Source organism: Patagioenas fasciata, chromosome 6 (assembly GCF_037038585.1).
Source record: "Patagioenas fasciata isolate bPatFas1 chromosome 6, bPatFas1.hap1, whole genome shotgun sequence".
Taxonomy (NCBI): Eukaryota; Metazoa; Chordata; class Aves; order Columbiformes; family Columbidae; genus Patagioenas; species Patagioenas fasciata.
Window position 1 is genome coordinate 14,731,742 of NC_092525.1, and position 17,304 is coordinate 14,749,045.

A 17,304-nucleotide genomic window follows, 5' to 3' on the forward strand; every position below is an offset into this window, starting at 1 on the left:
CAATCCTCCTGGCTCTAGCTCTGGTGGGCTGTGGCACTAGAGTGTCCCCCCCAGCAGCCGGAGGACCCCACTGCAGGGCTCAAATGGGCTATCACAGGCAGCGGTGCAGGCAGGAGGCTGCTGCAGGGCTCAGGGCTGCCCAGGGTGGGGGAGTCCCCACACTGTCCCCCACCAGAATGGTGACTTTGGTCCAGGCCCCTACCTGAGCACATGGGAAGCATCACCTTGTGCCATGGCCATGCTCACAGGTGGGATAGGCTGACTTTGTGGGGGAAACCACTCCAAACCCCCCAAGATGCTCTCCGCAATGGGGGTTACCCCTTCCCAATGCTGTCACAAGCTGGGGCATCCCCAGGGCTAATTACCCAAATGGCCTGAGGCTGGTGCGAGACAGCCGCTATTCCCTAATACAATTTGCCCTCAACTGCAATTTAATTTTCCGCGAGGCCAGTGGCCGGCCCCTAACACACACAGCCACCTTCCCACCCCTTTGGTGCTCGCTCCCTCCTGCCTCGCCCCTCTTCCCTTTCCGTCCTCGGTGCAGGCAAGAACCTTTCTCCACCAGCATCTCCCCTCCGCACACACTCCAGTCAAAAAATCACTGGGGGTTCGCTCAATGTCGGTTAGTTTTCAATTACAATTAGCAACACCCAGTTTGGCAGCACCTGCGAGGGAAAAGGCTTTCTCCAGCTGCTGGTGAGTACCCGGCTCTCTCTGTGCTTGTCACCGCTCCAGACCACCCCTGGCAATAGGGGTGTGTGGGATGGGGTCATGGGTAATTATTGGGGTAATTAAGAATTGGGGAGTGGTGGCTGCTGCTGGTGGGTTGTGCACATGGGGGCCCCCAGTGCTGCTCAGAGGGGAGGTGACCCCATCCCAAAGGGTGGCTCTGGGCAGCTTTGGCCCCGGAAGGATGTTCCCCTTTGGGTTGAGGGGGCTGGTCACATGAGGGGACTCTGTGAACCGGGCTGAGACCTGGCAAACTCACTGCACAGGTGGTAGGAAGCCTTGCTGCCTGCTGAGCTCTCTGGTACCTTCAAGCCCACTCAGGTTTTGCTGACAGGTGACATGGCTGTGGTCATGCCTCACTCCCCAGGCATGGGCCAGGGGTGGGTTTTCCTTGCAAAACCCCAATTCTGCCTTGAAACACCCCTGTCGCACCTGGGAACTGTGCACCGACCTTCTCATGGGTGACAGGCTGCATGGGACATTGCCCTCGGTGTCCCCAGTTCCCACCTGCCCAGGGCTGGGGCACACAAAGGGAGACTCGGTCCAGGGTTTGGTGAAGGTTCTGGGATTTACCTGCTTTATTATTATTATTATTATTATTATTGTTAATAATTAACTGCCACTTGTCTGCGGGTTTTGCATCATCACGTCATGCTGCTGGTGTCTTCATCTGGCTGCAGGGCCAGGGGGATTTCAGGTGATGCAGAGGAGGGAGTGGGGCATCTGCGCAGGTCCAGAGCCCCCCAAAAACTGCCCTGAAAATGCAACCCGCTGAAAATTGTGACAGTCACACTTCTGCAGGCGCAACACCACTGATCCTTAGCCCTGTTTTAGCTTTAGGAGGAGGAGGAAGTCTGGGGTGGGAATTTCACACCCATCATGTATAAAAGCCCTGTCTCCTTGGGCACCGCCAGGACCTGGCAGCATCTTGGGTGGCACAAAGGGGGTTTTCTGGGCCAGCAGCTCGTGCCCATCCCCACCACCCTCTCCTCCCAATGTTCGGGCATAACAGGGTGTGCTGGGGAAACCAAACCCAAAAGAGACAAAAAAAACCCACTGACATGATGAACAGATGGACAGCAGGAAGACTGAGCGGGGGACAAAGCCATACTGCAAGGCAGAGAAGAGATGAAGGCTCAGCTGGGAAGATGTGATGAGCTGAGAGCAAGCAGAAAGGAAGATGCTGATGGGTTTTTTTTCAATGGACATTTGTGGTGGCATCCCCCCCAGCAGCACAATGCTCCCCTGAGGTGAAGGCTCAGTGCTGTGTGACTCCCTTTGCCCGCTGGCCACTGCTGTGAGTGATCCAAAGCAGGGCAGAAGGGGCTGAATCAATCTGGCAAAGCAGAAAAATGAATGAAAATTGAATTCCCCAAGGAGAAGGGGATTGGGGGAGCTGTTAGGATGGCTGAGAGATAAATTAGAGTGTGCTGGAGTGGGGGGGGGAGGGGAAGGCAGAACTGAGATGCCTCCCAGCAGAGGTGGAAAAATTAGGTAAATAGGTTAGAAATGCAAAGTGGTGGTACAGGGAGGCTATGGGATGCTGTCTGTCTGCCTGTCCACATGTCCAGCTAAAGTTCTGTAAAACTGCCTTAGGGACCTACCTCTCTGTGTCCCTGGGCTGGGAGCTCTGGTGCTGTGGGCCTTTTGGGGACCCCTCAGGGGGACAGCGGTCCCTGTCCCACGGGGCTGGGGAGCGCAGGTGGCTGGGGCTGGTGGCGGTCTGGTTGGGCTTAATGCACTTAAGAGTCAGTGCCTGATTTAGAGGAGAAGGGGAGGAGGTGGGAGTGGTTGGGATTTACCTCCCTCGTGGTGGGGAGCTGATTTTGGGGCTTGGTGGACAGTGGTGGGAGGCTGGGAGGAGCTCACTCCTGCTATGAGTGCACACAGGTCTCTGCCTGGTGGTGTGAGATGAGCCGGCTGGGGTTTTGCTGGTAAAATGAAGCTTTTGGGGTTAAAAACCAGCAGGTCATTGAAAAGCTATCATTCTTTTCCTAAGGAACCATCAGGCTTAATACATTTCTTAGGTTTTATGACTTTTATTTTATCTTTTTTTTTTTTTCCAAATTTCTGATGTGTCCCACCTGCACATTTCCTGAGGGGATAGTTCGTAGTTTTTTCAGGTGGGAAAAACCTCTTCCTAGTTTGTATTTCAGCTTGGAAATGAAAGCATGGAAAGGGCACACGTGAGCTGAGGGTGGCTGTGCTCTGGACTGGGCTGAGCATCCTTCCCTTCCCTCTCAGCACTGCCACATGTCCCACCTCAGAGGTTTCACCCTGCTTGGGCAGGCTCGGCGCTCTAAGTGCCTGCTAGCCGGGCAGAGTGGGACTTCACAGCACATTGGTGCCATTTGGCATCATTGTCCCCAAGCCGGTGATGTGGTGAGCATGGGGAAGCATGAGGCTCAAGATACCCACTCCAGATGCATTTCGGTGAGCTTCCTCACTCAGCCCTTTGCCCCTCAGGTACTGTTGTGTACTGCTGCCTCCCAGCTCATCAGTTTTGCTCTGGTGCTTCAGGCTGGATTGTCCCAGGGTTTGCCCTTGCCCTTGGAAGCCACAGTCATGTCGAGCCCTTTGCCCTGTCCCTTTTGCATCACCATGGGTTAGTGTCAGGGTTGGGTTAATGGTTGGACTCAATGATCTTGAGGGTCTTTCCAATCAAAATGATTCTATGATTCTATGATTCTACCACCCTTGTGCCATAGCAGCCAGTGGGCTGTCAGGTGGGTTTGCTGCAGTGCTGAGGAGTTGGGTTGGCGCTTTCCATGCACAGGTGTGTCCCTGTGGGAGGTGCTATTGGGACTGGCCCTGGGCCACGAGTGTGTTCCAGCGCCCTGTTGAATCAGAGCTAGCCATGCTCAGTACTGGTGTTGCCCACAAGAGTTACAAACCACTGCGAAATAGAATCATTAAAATCATAGAATCATTTTGCTTGGAAGAGATCATCAAGATCATTGAGTCCAACCATTAACCTGGCACTCACCCATGTCCCCAAGAACATCACCTCCCTGTCTGTTCAACCCCTCCAGAGATGGTGACTCCACCAGTGCCCTGGGCAGCCTGTTCCAATGACTGACAGCCCTTTGGGGAAGAAATTGTTCCCAATATCCAATCTAAACCTCCCCGGTGCAACTTGATGCTGTTTCCTCTTGTCCTATCGTGTGTTACCTGGGAGAAGAGACCAACATCCTCCATGCTCCAATCTCATTTAATGTAGTTGTAGAGAGCAAGGTCTCCCCTCTAACTCATTGGTGTGGCATTAAGGAGGTGGTGATGTGCCGGTGGCCGCTGAGCGCCTGTCCTCAGTGGCAGGAAGGACAGGGCTGCTACCACCTTCCAACTATGGCATCCTCCCTGGCACCCAGCAGCGCCTCTGGTCGTGACAGCACTACGCCGCGACAACGACAGCCGCCCGAGACCGGGCCTGGTCCCGCTGCGCTCCGCGGGGCGCCCTAGCCCCGCCCCTTCCCCGCAGGCCACGCCTCCGCCCCTCAGGCCACGCCTTCCCTCTCGTTAGGCCCCGCCCCTGCCGGCACGGAGCCGGCAGCGATTGGCCCCGGGCAGCCCGGCCCGCCCCCACCCCCCTGCGGGCGGTGACGTCAGGCGCGCTCCCCTCCGGGTGAATGAATGGGAGGCGGGCGGCGCTGGCGGGTACAGCTGCGGCGCCGCGCCCGGGCCGGCACCGGCACCGCCCGCGGGACCCGGCGCTGCCTCCCGCCGTGGGGCTCCGCCGGCCCGGGCCGCGTCTCTCCCTCCCCTCTTCTCTCCCCTTCGCCGCCCTCCGGGCCAATAAAATGATGCAAAGCTCCGCGCTCGCTGCCGAAGGGGCTGTCAAGGGGCTTCCCGAGATCCTCGGTGTGCCGGTGCAACGTAAGGACGCTTTTCTCTTCTCCCTCCTTCGCTCCTTGCCGCAAAGGCGGCCCCGGGCCGGCGGGGCAGGGCGGGCAGGGGCTGGAGGGGCAGCGCCCTGCGGGATGAGCAGGTGCCTCCCGCTCCCGCCCGGGCGTGTATTTTTTACTCTTCTTTATTTTTTTCACCTGTGTGTAGCAGCGTTAATAATGTGTAAATTAAATTAGGAGGGTGCGGAAAGGAGAGCGGTGCCCCGCGCCGGGCGCGCAGCGGCGGCGGGAGCTGTGCGGGCCCGGTCCCGACGGGGAGGTTTCGTGACCGCGGCTCCGGTTGTGCGTGTGGAGGCGCGTGTGCAAGTGTGCGTGTGTGTGGTTTCCCGGCCCGCAGCGCACGACCCCCCGCTTATACCGTTTATCGCGACAGGAAGAGCCTCACGGGCGAACGGCGGCGGTGGGAAGGGACCCCACGGGCGTGCGTGCATGTTAGCGGGACGGCGAGCGCTGTTTGGCTCGGAACGATGCCGCCGTGTTTGCGTCTATCCCAAAATCACCTACGTATCTGTATGTGGACATATATGCTCTGTAGCTACAGGTAGCATGTTCGTATGAAAGCACATATTCGCGCCTGCTGTGAGGGTGAATGTCAGCGTATCTGGCGGTACATGCGCCCACGCAGGTATGGATGTGTATGGACCCCACGGGTGTAGGTACCCAAGCGTGTCTCAGCGGGACGCGTACGCCGGCAGCCGGCTGTGAGCCATAGGGGCCGGCAGCCTCCCTATTTCTATAGGGTCGAGCTCTACACGGGGGAGCCCCTCTGCACTCATACCACTATGGATGAGCGGAGCCGGTGCGGGGGCGGCCGTGCCCCCCTGCGCCCCCGGCCCATCCCCGGAGCTGCTCGGGCTGGAGCTACGCGGGCATTATCATCATCATTAATTACACTTCTCAGTTTGCAAACGGTTCCCGAGAACCGGGGCGTTCTTGCAGGCCGGGAGTAGGGGGAAGCCCGCCGGGAGGAGCCGGGCGATGTTCTGCCCCAACCCGAGGCACCCGGAAAGTTGAGGGGAGGGTGCCCCGGTGGAGGTGGGGGGGGCGAGACGGGCCCGAGCCCCGAGAGAGCCCGGCGAGGTGGACAGCTGTGCCGCGGGGCCCGGCCGCATTTCGTGAGACATACAGGGATGGTGGGGGGTGCGCACCCTGACCGCTACCCGTTCCGGACCAGGCTTTACCCCCCCTTCGCCGCTGCTCCCCGAAGCCTCCCGCACCGTTCCGTGCCTTTCACTGGCCCCCGGCCACCCCGGGCGGCTGGAATTCGTTTTCCGAGGGGTGCGAAGCCGGTGCCCCTGCCTGCTGTTCCCGGTGACAGTCCCCATTCTGCTTTGGGGGGACTGTCCCCGTTATCCCTCGTTTCGGTCCTGTCGCCGGGCCCCGGGGGAGGTGCAGACGGGCACGTTTAACCATATTTCACCGTAGCAGAGGGAAGAATAATCCCCGTTTGGAGCGTGCAGGGGTGGGGAGGGTCCATCCCACCGCCAAATTCTTATCACCCCACTGCGACCGAATAACGCCACCGGTTCCCAGCGGCAGGATCACTTTTATGGCCCAAAAGGCCCACTGGTTTGAGGAGAAATTCGGTGCCCTGGAGCAGCAATCGCCGCAGCAAAGCTCCCTGGTTTGGCTCTTCTGAGTGCCACCAAACTCCCCACCCGTGACACTGCCATTTCGGTACTAGCTGACGCCTATCAGGAATTATCAGGAAATAAATAATAATACAACGAGCTATTATTATTTTTGTTAATATTTATTTAAGCGCAAAAATTAGCGGCAGGAGCAAAATGCGTGCAAATGGGCTGCTATAAAAGTTTCCGTGGCTCTGTCGTTTCCCGGCCGCTCCGCTGCCGGTTCCCGGCCATCGGGTTTCGTGGTGTGATGGATATGGGGCCTGATCCTGCACCAGTTACTCGTGTGAACGGCTTCCGGGGGCAAAAGGGGCTGCCCCTGCACCGGGAATACCTTCCCAAGGGGAATTCGGCCCCGCTGCCTGCACCAGGGTCACCCACCCCAGCAGCACCTCGATATTTCATCATGCCTGTGATGAAAATATTTGATATTTTCATTTCTAATCCCTATTAAATAGCAGATTTTTCTTTCTGTTTAACCGCCGCACAGCCTCCTTATTTTAGCTTATTTCTCTTATTTAGGGGCTGTGTCTTACTGCATCTACACCAGCAAGATTCTGGGGAGCCGAGCATCGGGGAATCTCCCCTTGACAGCTCCAGCTTTGCAGACGGGATTTTTACAACTGTGATTCCGAATATTATTTATGAATATTATTTTGCAAATCTCACCGAAGTAAAAACTTCTGCCAAAGCCTGTGGGAATCGTGCCCGAGTGCCGCCAGCCCCTGGCCAAGGGGCTGCGGGGGGGGTTGATTAATCGCCGCTGGGAAAGTCGTTTGCGCGCTGCAGAGAAATGAATTGGAGGATATATTTTTTTTCATGTGAAGGAATGAGATTTCCTCTCCGCAGAAAGTCTTTTTAAACAGACCCCGACCTGGTGCTTCTTTGGGGAGGGTGTTGGGTGCAGGCTCCGGTACCGGGGGACCGGACCGCCTTTGTGCTCCGGCTTTCCACCGCATTGCCGAGACACCCATTCTGCAGCACCGTCCCCTCCACGCGTGATGTTTCCTTCCCTCTAAAAGCAAATAAAACCCCCCAAGAAGCGGGTGGTTTGCCACCTGGGTGCCTGGCATGGTGTGGGGCAGGGCTGCGGGGTGCATATGGGGGTGAGCATCCTTTCCCAAACCCTGCCGCGGCATCGCCTCCACCCTCGCATTTGAAGGTTTTTGGGGTCCGAGGGATTTCTGAGGCCACACGCCGGTTTGTTTCGTTTCCATCGTTATTATTATTGTTAATATTTTCTTCTCCGTCGGGGCAAGGGAACGGGATGGAAAGATGGAGCCGCGGCTAATAAATCACGATCATGGCGAGGGGACAGACCTCAGTTCATCTTGTCAGGCCAGCACTCGGGTGTCCCGCCGCGGAGGGGGGTCCAGGGGCGGGGAGGTGGGGGATTGCAGAGCTGGCTACGGGTTTTAACGGGATACGGCCAAATCCTGTCCGGGCGGGAGGCAGGGATGCGCACTGGCTGTGCGCTCCCCATCCCTGGCACATCACCCCGTGTGGGGGTGGGGGTGACCCCCAGCCTTTCCTCCGCCTCGAGAAACGGTTTTTATTGAGGCTGCTGCATCCCTGGAGCGGTCCCCGTGTCCCCGAGGTGGAGAGGAGGGGGCTGTGGGGCTGCGTGCCCCCCCGCTCTGTCTGCGGGAGCATCCAGCCACACACAGAGCCAGCCCGGAGATGCTGGTGGGCAACGACAGCAAGGGAGCACATCAATGTCATTAACATTATTCCCGTTATATCAAATAATTTAGTTAAAACAAGTGAAACAAATAGGAGGCTTTCCGCAGGCAGCGCGGACCCGACCCTGGCGCAGCCGCCGCCGTGTCAAAGCACAAAGCAAAATGCAGGGGTTGATTTAAGATATTTTTCTCTCTGCGTGCATCAGGCAAACCAGTGTTGTTGACTCGGACAACTTCTGGTACCCCCACAGGTCCCACTTTGTAAATTTTTATTTTATTATTGTTGTTATTATTATTATGCACAGGGAAGAGGAGACAAGTTGATAGGAGTTCTGCACATCTGCATGTGCACACACAGACCTGTGTGCATTTGGTTGTTGCTGTAAATCTACAGACAGATCAAAAGAAAAAAAAAATTAGGTCTCTTGTTAATAAACAAATCGCTTGAAATTTGGAGGATGACATTGTAGCATCTGCTGCAATTGTTTGTTTGTTTGTTGAAATTAAGCTGTGTTGCTGCCTTTAAGGAGAAAGCTGTGTTTGTTAGCTTGTCAGTACATATATATACATGCATGTGTATATATATATGTATACACATGTTTATACAAATAATCACTTATATAAAAACCTGTTTCATAAACGAGCATACATGTTTCTGGAATAAATGGTGATGATTTACTTGGCAATACCACCAAACGCGCCTCCTCTTCGGGCTGGAGCTGTCGTTTGTGCCAAAGGTTTTCGCGTTGCTCTGAAACGGGTTTAACAAATGAAATGTGGAAAAGGTGGTTGGTGCCGACCGGAGGAGTAAATCATCCAGGTGTTTCCAGAGCAGGATGGAGGAGAGGGACCTATGGAAGCTGTAGATACTTTAATATATATATATATATATAATTTTTTTTAATTGTATTTTTGTATTTTTTCTGGTGTTGTTAATGCAAAAGGGACTTAAATGCCAGCAATAAATACAGGCTGAAGGGCACTGGGATTGTAACTATCTAACCTCATGATTGATAAAATAAACTACCTTCAGTTGGGATATGTATCACTACCTCAAAGTATTTAAAAATAATGTTGTTTAAGGCTGTACCATTTTCTACTGTGCTCTCTTCTTCCTTCCATCTTTCCTCTTTTTCTGCCTTTCTTCTTTCCTATTCTTTCCTCCTCTTATCTCTCCTTTTTTTCCTTTTATCCGTTTTTTCCTTTTTTCCCTTTTTTCTTTCCTCCCCTTTCTTCCTTCCCCGCTTTTTTTATTTCCTCCCTTTTTTCTTTTTCCCCCATCTTCCTTTCCTCCTTTTTTTCTTTTCCCCATTTTCCTTTCCTCTTTTTTCTTTTTCCCCTTTTTTCTTTTTTTTCCCTTTTTTTAACCTTTTTTCCTTTCCCCTCCTTTTTCATTCCCCCCCTTTCCCCCACATTATCTTTTTCTGTCTTTTTTCTTTTTTCTTTCTTCCATTTCCCCTTCTTCCCTCCCCCCCCTTTTTTCATTTCCCCTTTTTTCATTTCCCCCTTTTTTCATTTCCCCTTTTCTCATTTCCCCTTTTTTCATTTCCCCCTTTTTCATTTCCCCCTTTTTCATTTCCCCCTTTTTCATTTCCCCCTTTTTCATTTCCCCCTTTTCTTCCCCCCCTTTTTCTTTTTCCCCCTTTTTTCTCCTTTTTTCCCCCTTTTTCCATTCTTCTCCTCTTCCCACTTTTTCCTTTATTTCATTTTTTTTCCTTTTTTCGCCTTCCCCTTTTTATCCCCCCCCTTTTTTTTCCTTCTTTCCCTTTTTTCTTTCTTGGTTTCCCTCCTTTGTTTTTCCCGCTCCCGGCAGGCTGCAGCAGCTCCCTCTCCCCCTGCATTGCCGAGCCCCGCCATGCCCGGGCAGGGTGACTCCGGCCCCAGGTGCCGGGGGGATGCGGGGACTTGTTCCTCTGGCTGGTGCCACCACTGGTAGGTGAAGGAGCCACCTCTGCTGGGGACAGCGCGTCCCCTCTCAGCCTCCCCAGCACTTGGAGCAGCATAAAAAGAATAATCTGAGGCACCCCCCCCGCCCCGATATTTACTGTCAGCGCTCTCTGGCATCCTTTATGCATAAACATCACTCCTGCTCTTACGCTCCAGCTATGGGCATGTGTTGTTTTTTTTTTTCTCCCCCCAAAAATCAATCTTCTTTCATGCGTGCGTGTCAGCATTATGTGTCTGGCTTTTACCCGGCAATCTTCTCCTGCAGACTTTTACAGCACCTCGCGTTTATTCTGAACTGTGGGCAGATAGAGAGAGAGATAAATATCCAGCTCTCCAGATCTACAGAAGCTGTCCGTCTATAGGCAGACATTGCACAGGAGGCTGGGTGGCTGGCTGTACATCTTGCCTTAGAAAAATGCTCCTACTCCCAGCACCCTCCCATAGCATGGGTGCCGTGGGAGGGACTGCATGGGGCTGGACTCTCCACCACAGCTGTGCTCCAGCCTGGCCTTACTTCTGCACACATTTTCCAGCTATTTCCAGCGGGATGGGTCTGTAACACCCCGGCTGGAAGGAAAAAAAATGGGTGCCGTTCCCATCATCATGTGAAAACCAGGGTTCTGGGAACCAAATGGGTGTTGGACCATGCAGGGATGCAAAGTGGCTCATGGTCCTCAGGATGCAGTGGCAGTGGAGGAGAAGAGATGTTTGCCCATCTTGAAAAATCCTCTGCAGGTGGCATGGAGTTGGTTGGTGTCCCGCACCCCTGGGTCACAGCTGGGACCCCACAGGTCCCCCCGGCAGCCTAACCCTTGCGAGACAGGATGGCCGCAGGGAGCAATGAGCCATGTTACTGCTTGGGGACTGCAGGATGCCATCCTGGAGGGAGGAGGGAGCATGGCCTGAAAAATGAGTTGCAGAAGGGAAGAGCATCACCTGTGTGTGTCCATGCATGGCAGAGCCATGGGCTTTGCTACCCAGAGGATTTTGGCGAAGGCTGGCAAAGGAAGATGTGCCGGGAGGGGGCTGTGGTGGCTGACGCTGCTTTTTCTCTCCATCTCTCTCCCTACCCTGCCCAGAGATCCCCCAGTGCGCCGGCTGCAACCAGCACATCCTGGACAAGTTCATCCTCAAGGTCCTGGACCGGCACTGGCACAGCTCCTGCCTCAAGTGCGCCGACTGCCAGATGCAGCTGGCTGACCGCTGCTTCTCCCGGGCCGGCAGCGTCTACTGCAAGGAGGACTTCTTCAAGTGAGTACTTCTCGGGGGCACAGCCCCCCGAAAGCAGTGTCTCTCCATGCGTGAAGCAAACACACAGCCTATTTTTAGACGTTATTTCTCAAAAATCTTTATTTTCCTTTATTGTCACAACAAAAAATATGTTGCTACTCTACTGTTGCCGCAAGTTGGATGCTGCTTCTTGGGATTTAACCTTCTTTAAGCCCCAAATCCCCCTGATGCTCCTGTCCCTCTCCTGTGCTGGTTTCAGTCCCCCATGGGATGTTGAGCTGCCGTGGTTTGGCAGTGGCCCCGGCTCTGTTCAGAGCTAGAGGGCAGGAGAAAACCGCGCAAGGCAGCGGCATTGCTGCCTGCTCCTGCCCGAGCCCCTCGCTTGCCTCACCAGGGTTTGCTGATGCCATTTTTCTCCCTTCTGCTTTTTATCTTTTTAAATTTTTAGTGGTTTGGTTTGGTTTGGTTTGCTTTGGTTTGGTTTGGTTTGGTTTTTTCCTTCCAGTAGTATGAAAACTTCATTTGATTTTCCGGCAGCTGCCTCTGAGCTGTGCGATGCCGCAGCCTCAGCCTTTCCCTGCTCCCCTGGGACAGGACAACCTGTTTTCCATTAAAAATGGACTTTTCATCAGGGATGCTCTGGCTGCTGGCGATACTCGAGAGCTTTCCCAAGGGATGGCAAGAGGGTTTTGCACCGGGGCTGGGCACAGCTCTGCAGGGAGGAGGATCCTGGCCGTCATCTCCTGCGCATCCCTGGTTGCTCCAGCTCTTCCTATCACCGCCTAAACCAACCCACGGTGCTTACACCCCGTGCAAATCCCTGGCCAGGACCTTCCTTTGCTGCCCATCCCCATGCTCTCAGGCCTCCTATGTGTCACCCCCACAAGCCACCACGGCCAAAGATATATCTTGAATTTCTCCTTCCCAGCTGGCAAGTGCGTGACGGTTAAAGCAGCCACTCCAGCCTGGTTAATAACACTTTCGCTTCTGATATTTTCCAGCCTATTAATCTCCAGGTCATTTAAATAGTCGCCCAAAAGGTGCGGGTAATCAATGTTAATTAGAGCCGAGAGATCAGTGACTTTCTTAGATGAGGTCCTGCCTGGATTATTTGGTGCCAATCAATAGCATCTCAGCACTCGCTCACCTCACCTTTATTTCAACCGCTCATTGATTTCAGGGTAGGTAACCTGTGGAGGACGTGAGGATTTCAGGCCAACTTCAGCAGCAGGTTTGCAACACAGGAGCTACTTACAAAAACACCGGATTTTTCTGGTTTTTACCTTTTTTTTTTCCTCCTTCAAATTGCAGTGCTTGGTCCCCAGCTGTGGGCAGCTCTGCCCTTGGTTAGGCCACCCCTGGGTTGTGGGGAAACGCCCTAGGATGCTGGGGCATGGCTTAAAATGGTTTTAATAGGGTTATGTGGGGGTGATAGATGGGCAGAGGGAGGATGGGAGCTGCAGAGTGTGCACTGGCTCAGCCTTGGGTACAGAAGAACATCATCTGTCTGTCTGTCCTATCCCTTCCTTCATCCCTCACTCCATCTCTTCATCCCTCCCTCCCTCTCTCCATCACCTCCCACCCTCCCTCTCAGCTGATTCTGGGAGAGCTGAGGTCTCCCAGCAGATGTCCAGGGACTCTCCCTTTAGGATACAAACCCAGAAAATGAGACAAAACTCATGTTTGGTGCCCACCACCCATCTCTGGGTGACACTTGCATGACTCGGGGACAGTCTCGGGGGCCCAGATTTGGTGGCTATGCCCCAGCCTTATGGACAGCGTGAGGACATGGGCAGCTGTGGGTCTCACAGGGTGATTTTTGCGTGGTTGGGGGGTGTTCAGCCCTTGGAGGGGCAGCTAGAGGTGCCTGGGGTGACTGTACCCTCTGGGGAACCCCAAATGTCACTGCCTGCCCCTGCAGCCTTGGGACCGGGGGCTGAAGGGCTTGTGTTTTCCCCAGAGGGGTCTGTTTAAGGTGAAGGGGACAGATTTGTTCTGCTCACTGCTGCCTGGGCTGCAGCGCCAGGTTGGCTCCATGGGGTCCTTGCACATTCCTTGCACAATTCTTGCACCATTCTTACATGGCCCTTGCATGTTTCTTCCACACTTCTTGCATGTTCTTTGCACAACTGCTTGCACGTTCCTTCCGTGCTTTTTGTCCTATTCTTCCATGCTCCTTCCACACTTCTTGCACCATTCTTGCACATTCCTTGCATACTGCTTCCACACTTCTTGCATGCACATTCCAAACTTCTTGCCCCGTTCTTACATGGTCCTTGAATGCTTTTTCAATCCTCATTGCACGCTTCTTGTCCCATTCTTGCATGCTTCTTACATGCTGCTTCCACACTTCTAGCATCTGCTTGCACACTTTTTGCATTCTTCTCTCCTACTCCTTGCACCATTCTTGCATGGTACTTACATGCTGCTTCCACACTTCTCACATGCTGGTTGCACACCTCTTGCTCGCTCCTCGCAGCCGTGCTGGTGGGCTTGCTTAGGCTCGCGCCTACCCCAAGCCAGCACACCCGATGCACCCATTGGGCTGTCAGTACGGTGTAAGAGCCCCATCATTCTGCATTAATCTGGGATTCATCATGCTAGTGGGGCGGTGTAATTAATTTATTTGGTATTAACGTGGATGAAATATGTACTGTCCTTGCAGGGGAAAATCAGGCAGCCTATAAGCATTAGTTAAAAGAACCATTAAAATCAAACCTTCCTCAGCTCCATTAGGCCAGTCTTTCACACTGAAGAAGATAAACCCCTGCCGTGTGAAGTGTCATGCATAATTAGGTTGATTGCTGGTTTAAACTCTGCCCTGTCTCCTGGTTCCCACCCCACCTCTGGCGAAGCCCACCTCGCCGGGGGGCTCAGGGTTGCCCTCTTCTCCTTGCAGACGTTTTGGGACCAAATGCACGGCATGCCAGCAGGGCATCCCCCCTACCCAGGTGGTCCGCAAAGCCCAGGACTTTGTGTACCACCTCCACTGCTTCGCCTGCATCATCTGCAGCCGGCAGTTGGCCACCGGCGACGAGTTCTACCTGATGGAGGACGGGCGGCTGGTCTGCAAGGAGGACTACGAGACTGCCAAGCAGAACGGTAGGCACCCCGAAAAGACTATGAGGTGGGACATCACACCGAGGGGTGGCTGTGGGTCATGTCACTGCATTGTAGCTGTGGGAAGGGGTTACTGCGGGCTCTGGGGCAGCTGTTATTTGGGAGCTTTTCCCCAGTGGCGTGGGCTGGTGGTTTGGGGTTGCTCACGTTGCTGCAGTTGGGGCTGGTACCAGTTTCTTTGCCTGCAGATGACTCCGAGGCGGGCGCTAAGCGGCCCCGAACCACCATCACGGCCAAGCAGCTGGAGACACTGAAGAACGCCTACAAAAACTCCCCCAAGCCTGCCCGACACGTGCGGGAGCAGCTTTCCTCCGAGACGGGGCTTGACATGAGGGTGGTGCAGGTGAGGCCGTGGGGATGCCCTTTCCCACGCAGGGGTCCCACTGGGGTACCGGGGTGGCATGGATGCATGGGAGATGGGTTGCAGGGGTGCTGAGTTGCATGGATGCAGGGGAGCCAGATTGCAGGGGTGCCAGTGTGCTGTGATGCCATCGATGTTCCCATTTCCTGTCCCAGGTGTGGTTCCAGAACCGCCGTGCCAAGGAGAAGCGGCTGAAGAAGGACGCGGGGCGGCACCGCTGGGGACAGTTTTACAAGAGCGTCAAGCGGAGCCGGGGGGGTGGCAAGCTGGAGAAGGAGAGCTCAGCCGAGGACTGCGGAGTCAGCGACAGCGAACTCAGCTTCCGCGGTGAGCAGGGTGCTGGCGTGGGGCGGGGGGGCTCTGGGTGTCCCCCCTATGCTGACCCCCTCTCTCTGCTCTCCCCAGCAGAGGACCAGATCCTCTCCGAGCTCGGCCACACCAACAGGGTTTACGGCACCGTGGGGGACGTGGCGGGTGGACAGTTGCTGAACGGCAGCTTCTCCATGGAGGGGACGGGACAGTCGTACCAGGACTTGCGGGACGGGAGTCCCTACGGCCTTCCCCAGTCGCCATCCTCTATCTCCTCCCTGCCGGCCCACCCCCCCTTGCTCAACGGGCTGGACTACACCATGGACGGCAACCTAGGGCTGGTGGCCCACGGGGCGCAGGGGGTGAGTCAGACGCTGCGGGCCATGGCCGGGGGGGGCCCCACCTCCGACATCTCCACGGGGAGCAGCGTTGGGTACCCAGACTTTCCCACCAGCCCGGCCTCTTGGCTGGACGACATGGATCACCCCCCTTTCTAAGCGCCGCTCACCCCCCACCCCGGTCCCTCCTCGCTGCCCACCCAGCCCACAAGCCATCTCGCTGGCGATCGACATTTCCAGGATTTCCCACGGGAACCAGCCCTGGAGGGCTGAAGGGGGGGAATGGCATCAGTGATGGTGGGGGTGGCTGTGCCCGGGCTGGGGGACACAGATGCTTTTGGGTGTAAGCACAAGACAGGTGTTGGCACATGGGCCATATGGCGAAGATGCCGGCACAGGGCTGGGGCTCGGCGGGGTGTGCGATGGAGCAATGGTGTGAGCCGGCAGGAGGGAAGGACAATCAGGGATGGCAGGGATCATCCCGGTGCCCTCAACAGCTCCGCGCCCCTCCCGCCGCTATTTTCAAGAATTATTTTTCGGTATGGACTTGATAGGTGACTTGACGTTGCCCGGACCCTCGATGGAAAGAAAATTCTATATTGTAGAAGGGTTTATTTTAGTGAGGCCAGGACCATCGCCCCACTGCCCGGGGGTGATGCTGTTCTGCGTGCTGTGGGGCTGTGATTCATCCCCAGGAGTGCTTACAGTGCATCACTGCCGGTTTGACCTTGGTTGTGTGGTGGGGAGGAATTAAAAGAGAAGAAAAAATAGAAGTCTTCAGCCTGAGCTGCCCAAGGGCCAAGGGGGGCTGACACAGGGAGAGGAGCTGGGGAAGGGTCAGGGGGTAATGTTTGCTCTGAGGATATTGCAAAAAATTCTCCCCGAGAAGAGGGGGAAAAGGGCATTTCATCAGCTGCAGAAGCACCCACATGGTGGGAACTGGAGGGGACAGGGTGGATGAGACCCCCGGCAGCTGCTTGCTCACCCCCCACCCTCACCAGGTGTTTGACCCGATGATAAAATCCAGCTCTGCGTTCTCTGCCTGGGGTGCCCAACTCCACCCCCGCCCCGTGGGCATTCCCTGGCCGTGGGGTCCCCACCATGGCCCCCTGGCTTTGAGGTGGTGCTGATGGTCCCAGGCTGCCCTTTCAGGGGGCTGCTGGCAGACCCAGTTACCTGGCTGCAACCAGAGGCTGGGGGGTGTGTGTGTGTGTGTGCTCCAAAATCAAAGCAGAGAAAAAATAAAAGTTAAAAAAAACCCAAAACATTGCCACACAAGAAAGCACATCACTGGTATGTCCCTGTCCTTCCTTGCCCCCCCCCGCGTGGGTGTGTTGGTGCTGCAGGAGCTGCACCCATGTGCCTCCCCCTCAGCTTTGGGTGCTGCTGTGTGCCAAGCCCCCAGGCTCACCGGGCACGGCTGGCAGGGAGGGGGCCGGGGGAGCCGTGCCCACTGCTCTCCATTGACAAGGCCAAATGTGTCCCCCCTCGCTCCCTTTGCTGTGTAAATTTTGTACAGTTCCAGAAAGTGAGAGTCTTGTTTCCTGGGGGGGGAGGGGAAAAAAAAAAAGAAAAATAAAACCCAACAAAAAATAATAACTAAAAAAAAATCAAAGATTAAAACCTTATTTATTGCCAAGTCTTTGGGGAGAAAGGACCTCCCCCAGTCCTCCCAAACTTGGGCCTGGGGTGTTGCTTTTGTAGCCTGCCCTCCTGCGCGTTGGCATGAGATGTGTACGGTCACCCCCTCGCCTGGAGGGAAAGCGATGTCAAATAAAACTCGGGATGCTCTTTAGCAGCTGCTGGTTTTGGGATTTATTGTTTTTTTCCCTTCCACCGTTGGCATCACCTGCTCCGGCACTGTTGGATATTTGGGCTCAGGATCCAGGACGAGTGGCACGGGTCATAGTGCCCTGGCTTTTTGTGGGGACAGAGAGGTGGGTGGGTTTGGGGGGAGCATCTCCATCCCTGCCACACGGCACCCCGAGATGCTCGCAACTTTTCTGCCAGCACACAGGGATGGTGGGGGAACCGTGGGGACGCCCCCCGCCATCC

At 55.1% G+C, this 17,304-nt stretch overlaps 1 protein-coding gene across 3 annotated transcripts; it reads left to right on the forward strand.

Moving 5' to 3' along the window:
* Positions 1 to 538: 538 nt before the first annotated feature.
* LHX4 (LIM homeobox 4) lies at positions 539 to 16,900 on the forward strand. Of its 3 annotated transcripts, none has more exons than XM_071810001.1 (6): positions 539 to 696; positions 10,971 to 11,142; positions 14,021 to 14,223; positions 14,430 to 14,584; positions 14,758 to 14,929; positions 15,008 to 16,900. In XM_071810001.1, the coding sequence occupies exons 2-6, from the start codon at positions 11,078 to 11,080 to the stop codon at positions 15,406 to 15,408; spliced, it is 996 nt and encodes a 331-aa protein (XP_071666102.1). In that variant the 5' UTR covers positions 539 to 696; positions 10,971 to 11,077; the 3' UTR covers positions 15,409 to 16,900. The 3 variants fall into 3 exon arrangements, with proteins under 3 accessions (XP_071666102.1, XP_071666101.1, XP_065698545.2); XM_071810000.1 differs by lacking the exon at positions 539 to 696 and adding an exon at positions 4,411 to 4,602; XM_065842473.2 differs by lacking the exon at positions 539 to 696 and adding an exon at positions 4,494 to 4,602 and having other exon boundaries at positions 15,011 to 16,900.
* The last annotated feature ends 404 nt before the right edge of the window (positions 16,901 to 17,304 follow it).

What these genes read in the sequence shown, in the direction of transcription:
- LHX4 (XM_071810000.1), top strand. Translation starts at nt 4,527, where the DNA reads ATGATGCAAAGCTCCGCGCTCGCTGCCGAAGGGGCTGTCAAGGGGCTT. An exon ending in CCTCGGTGTGCCGGTGCAAC is followed by an intron (nt 4,603 to 10,970) that starts GTAAGGACGCTT and finishes TACCCTGCCCAG; the next exon opens with AGATCCCCCAGTGCGCCGGC. An exon ending in CGAGACTGCCAAGCAGAACG is followed by an intron (nt 14,224 to 14,429) that starts GTAGGCACCCCG and finishes CTTTGCCTGCAG; the next exon opens with ATGACTCCGAGGCGGGCGCT.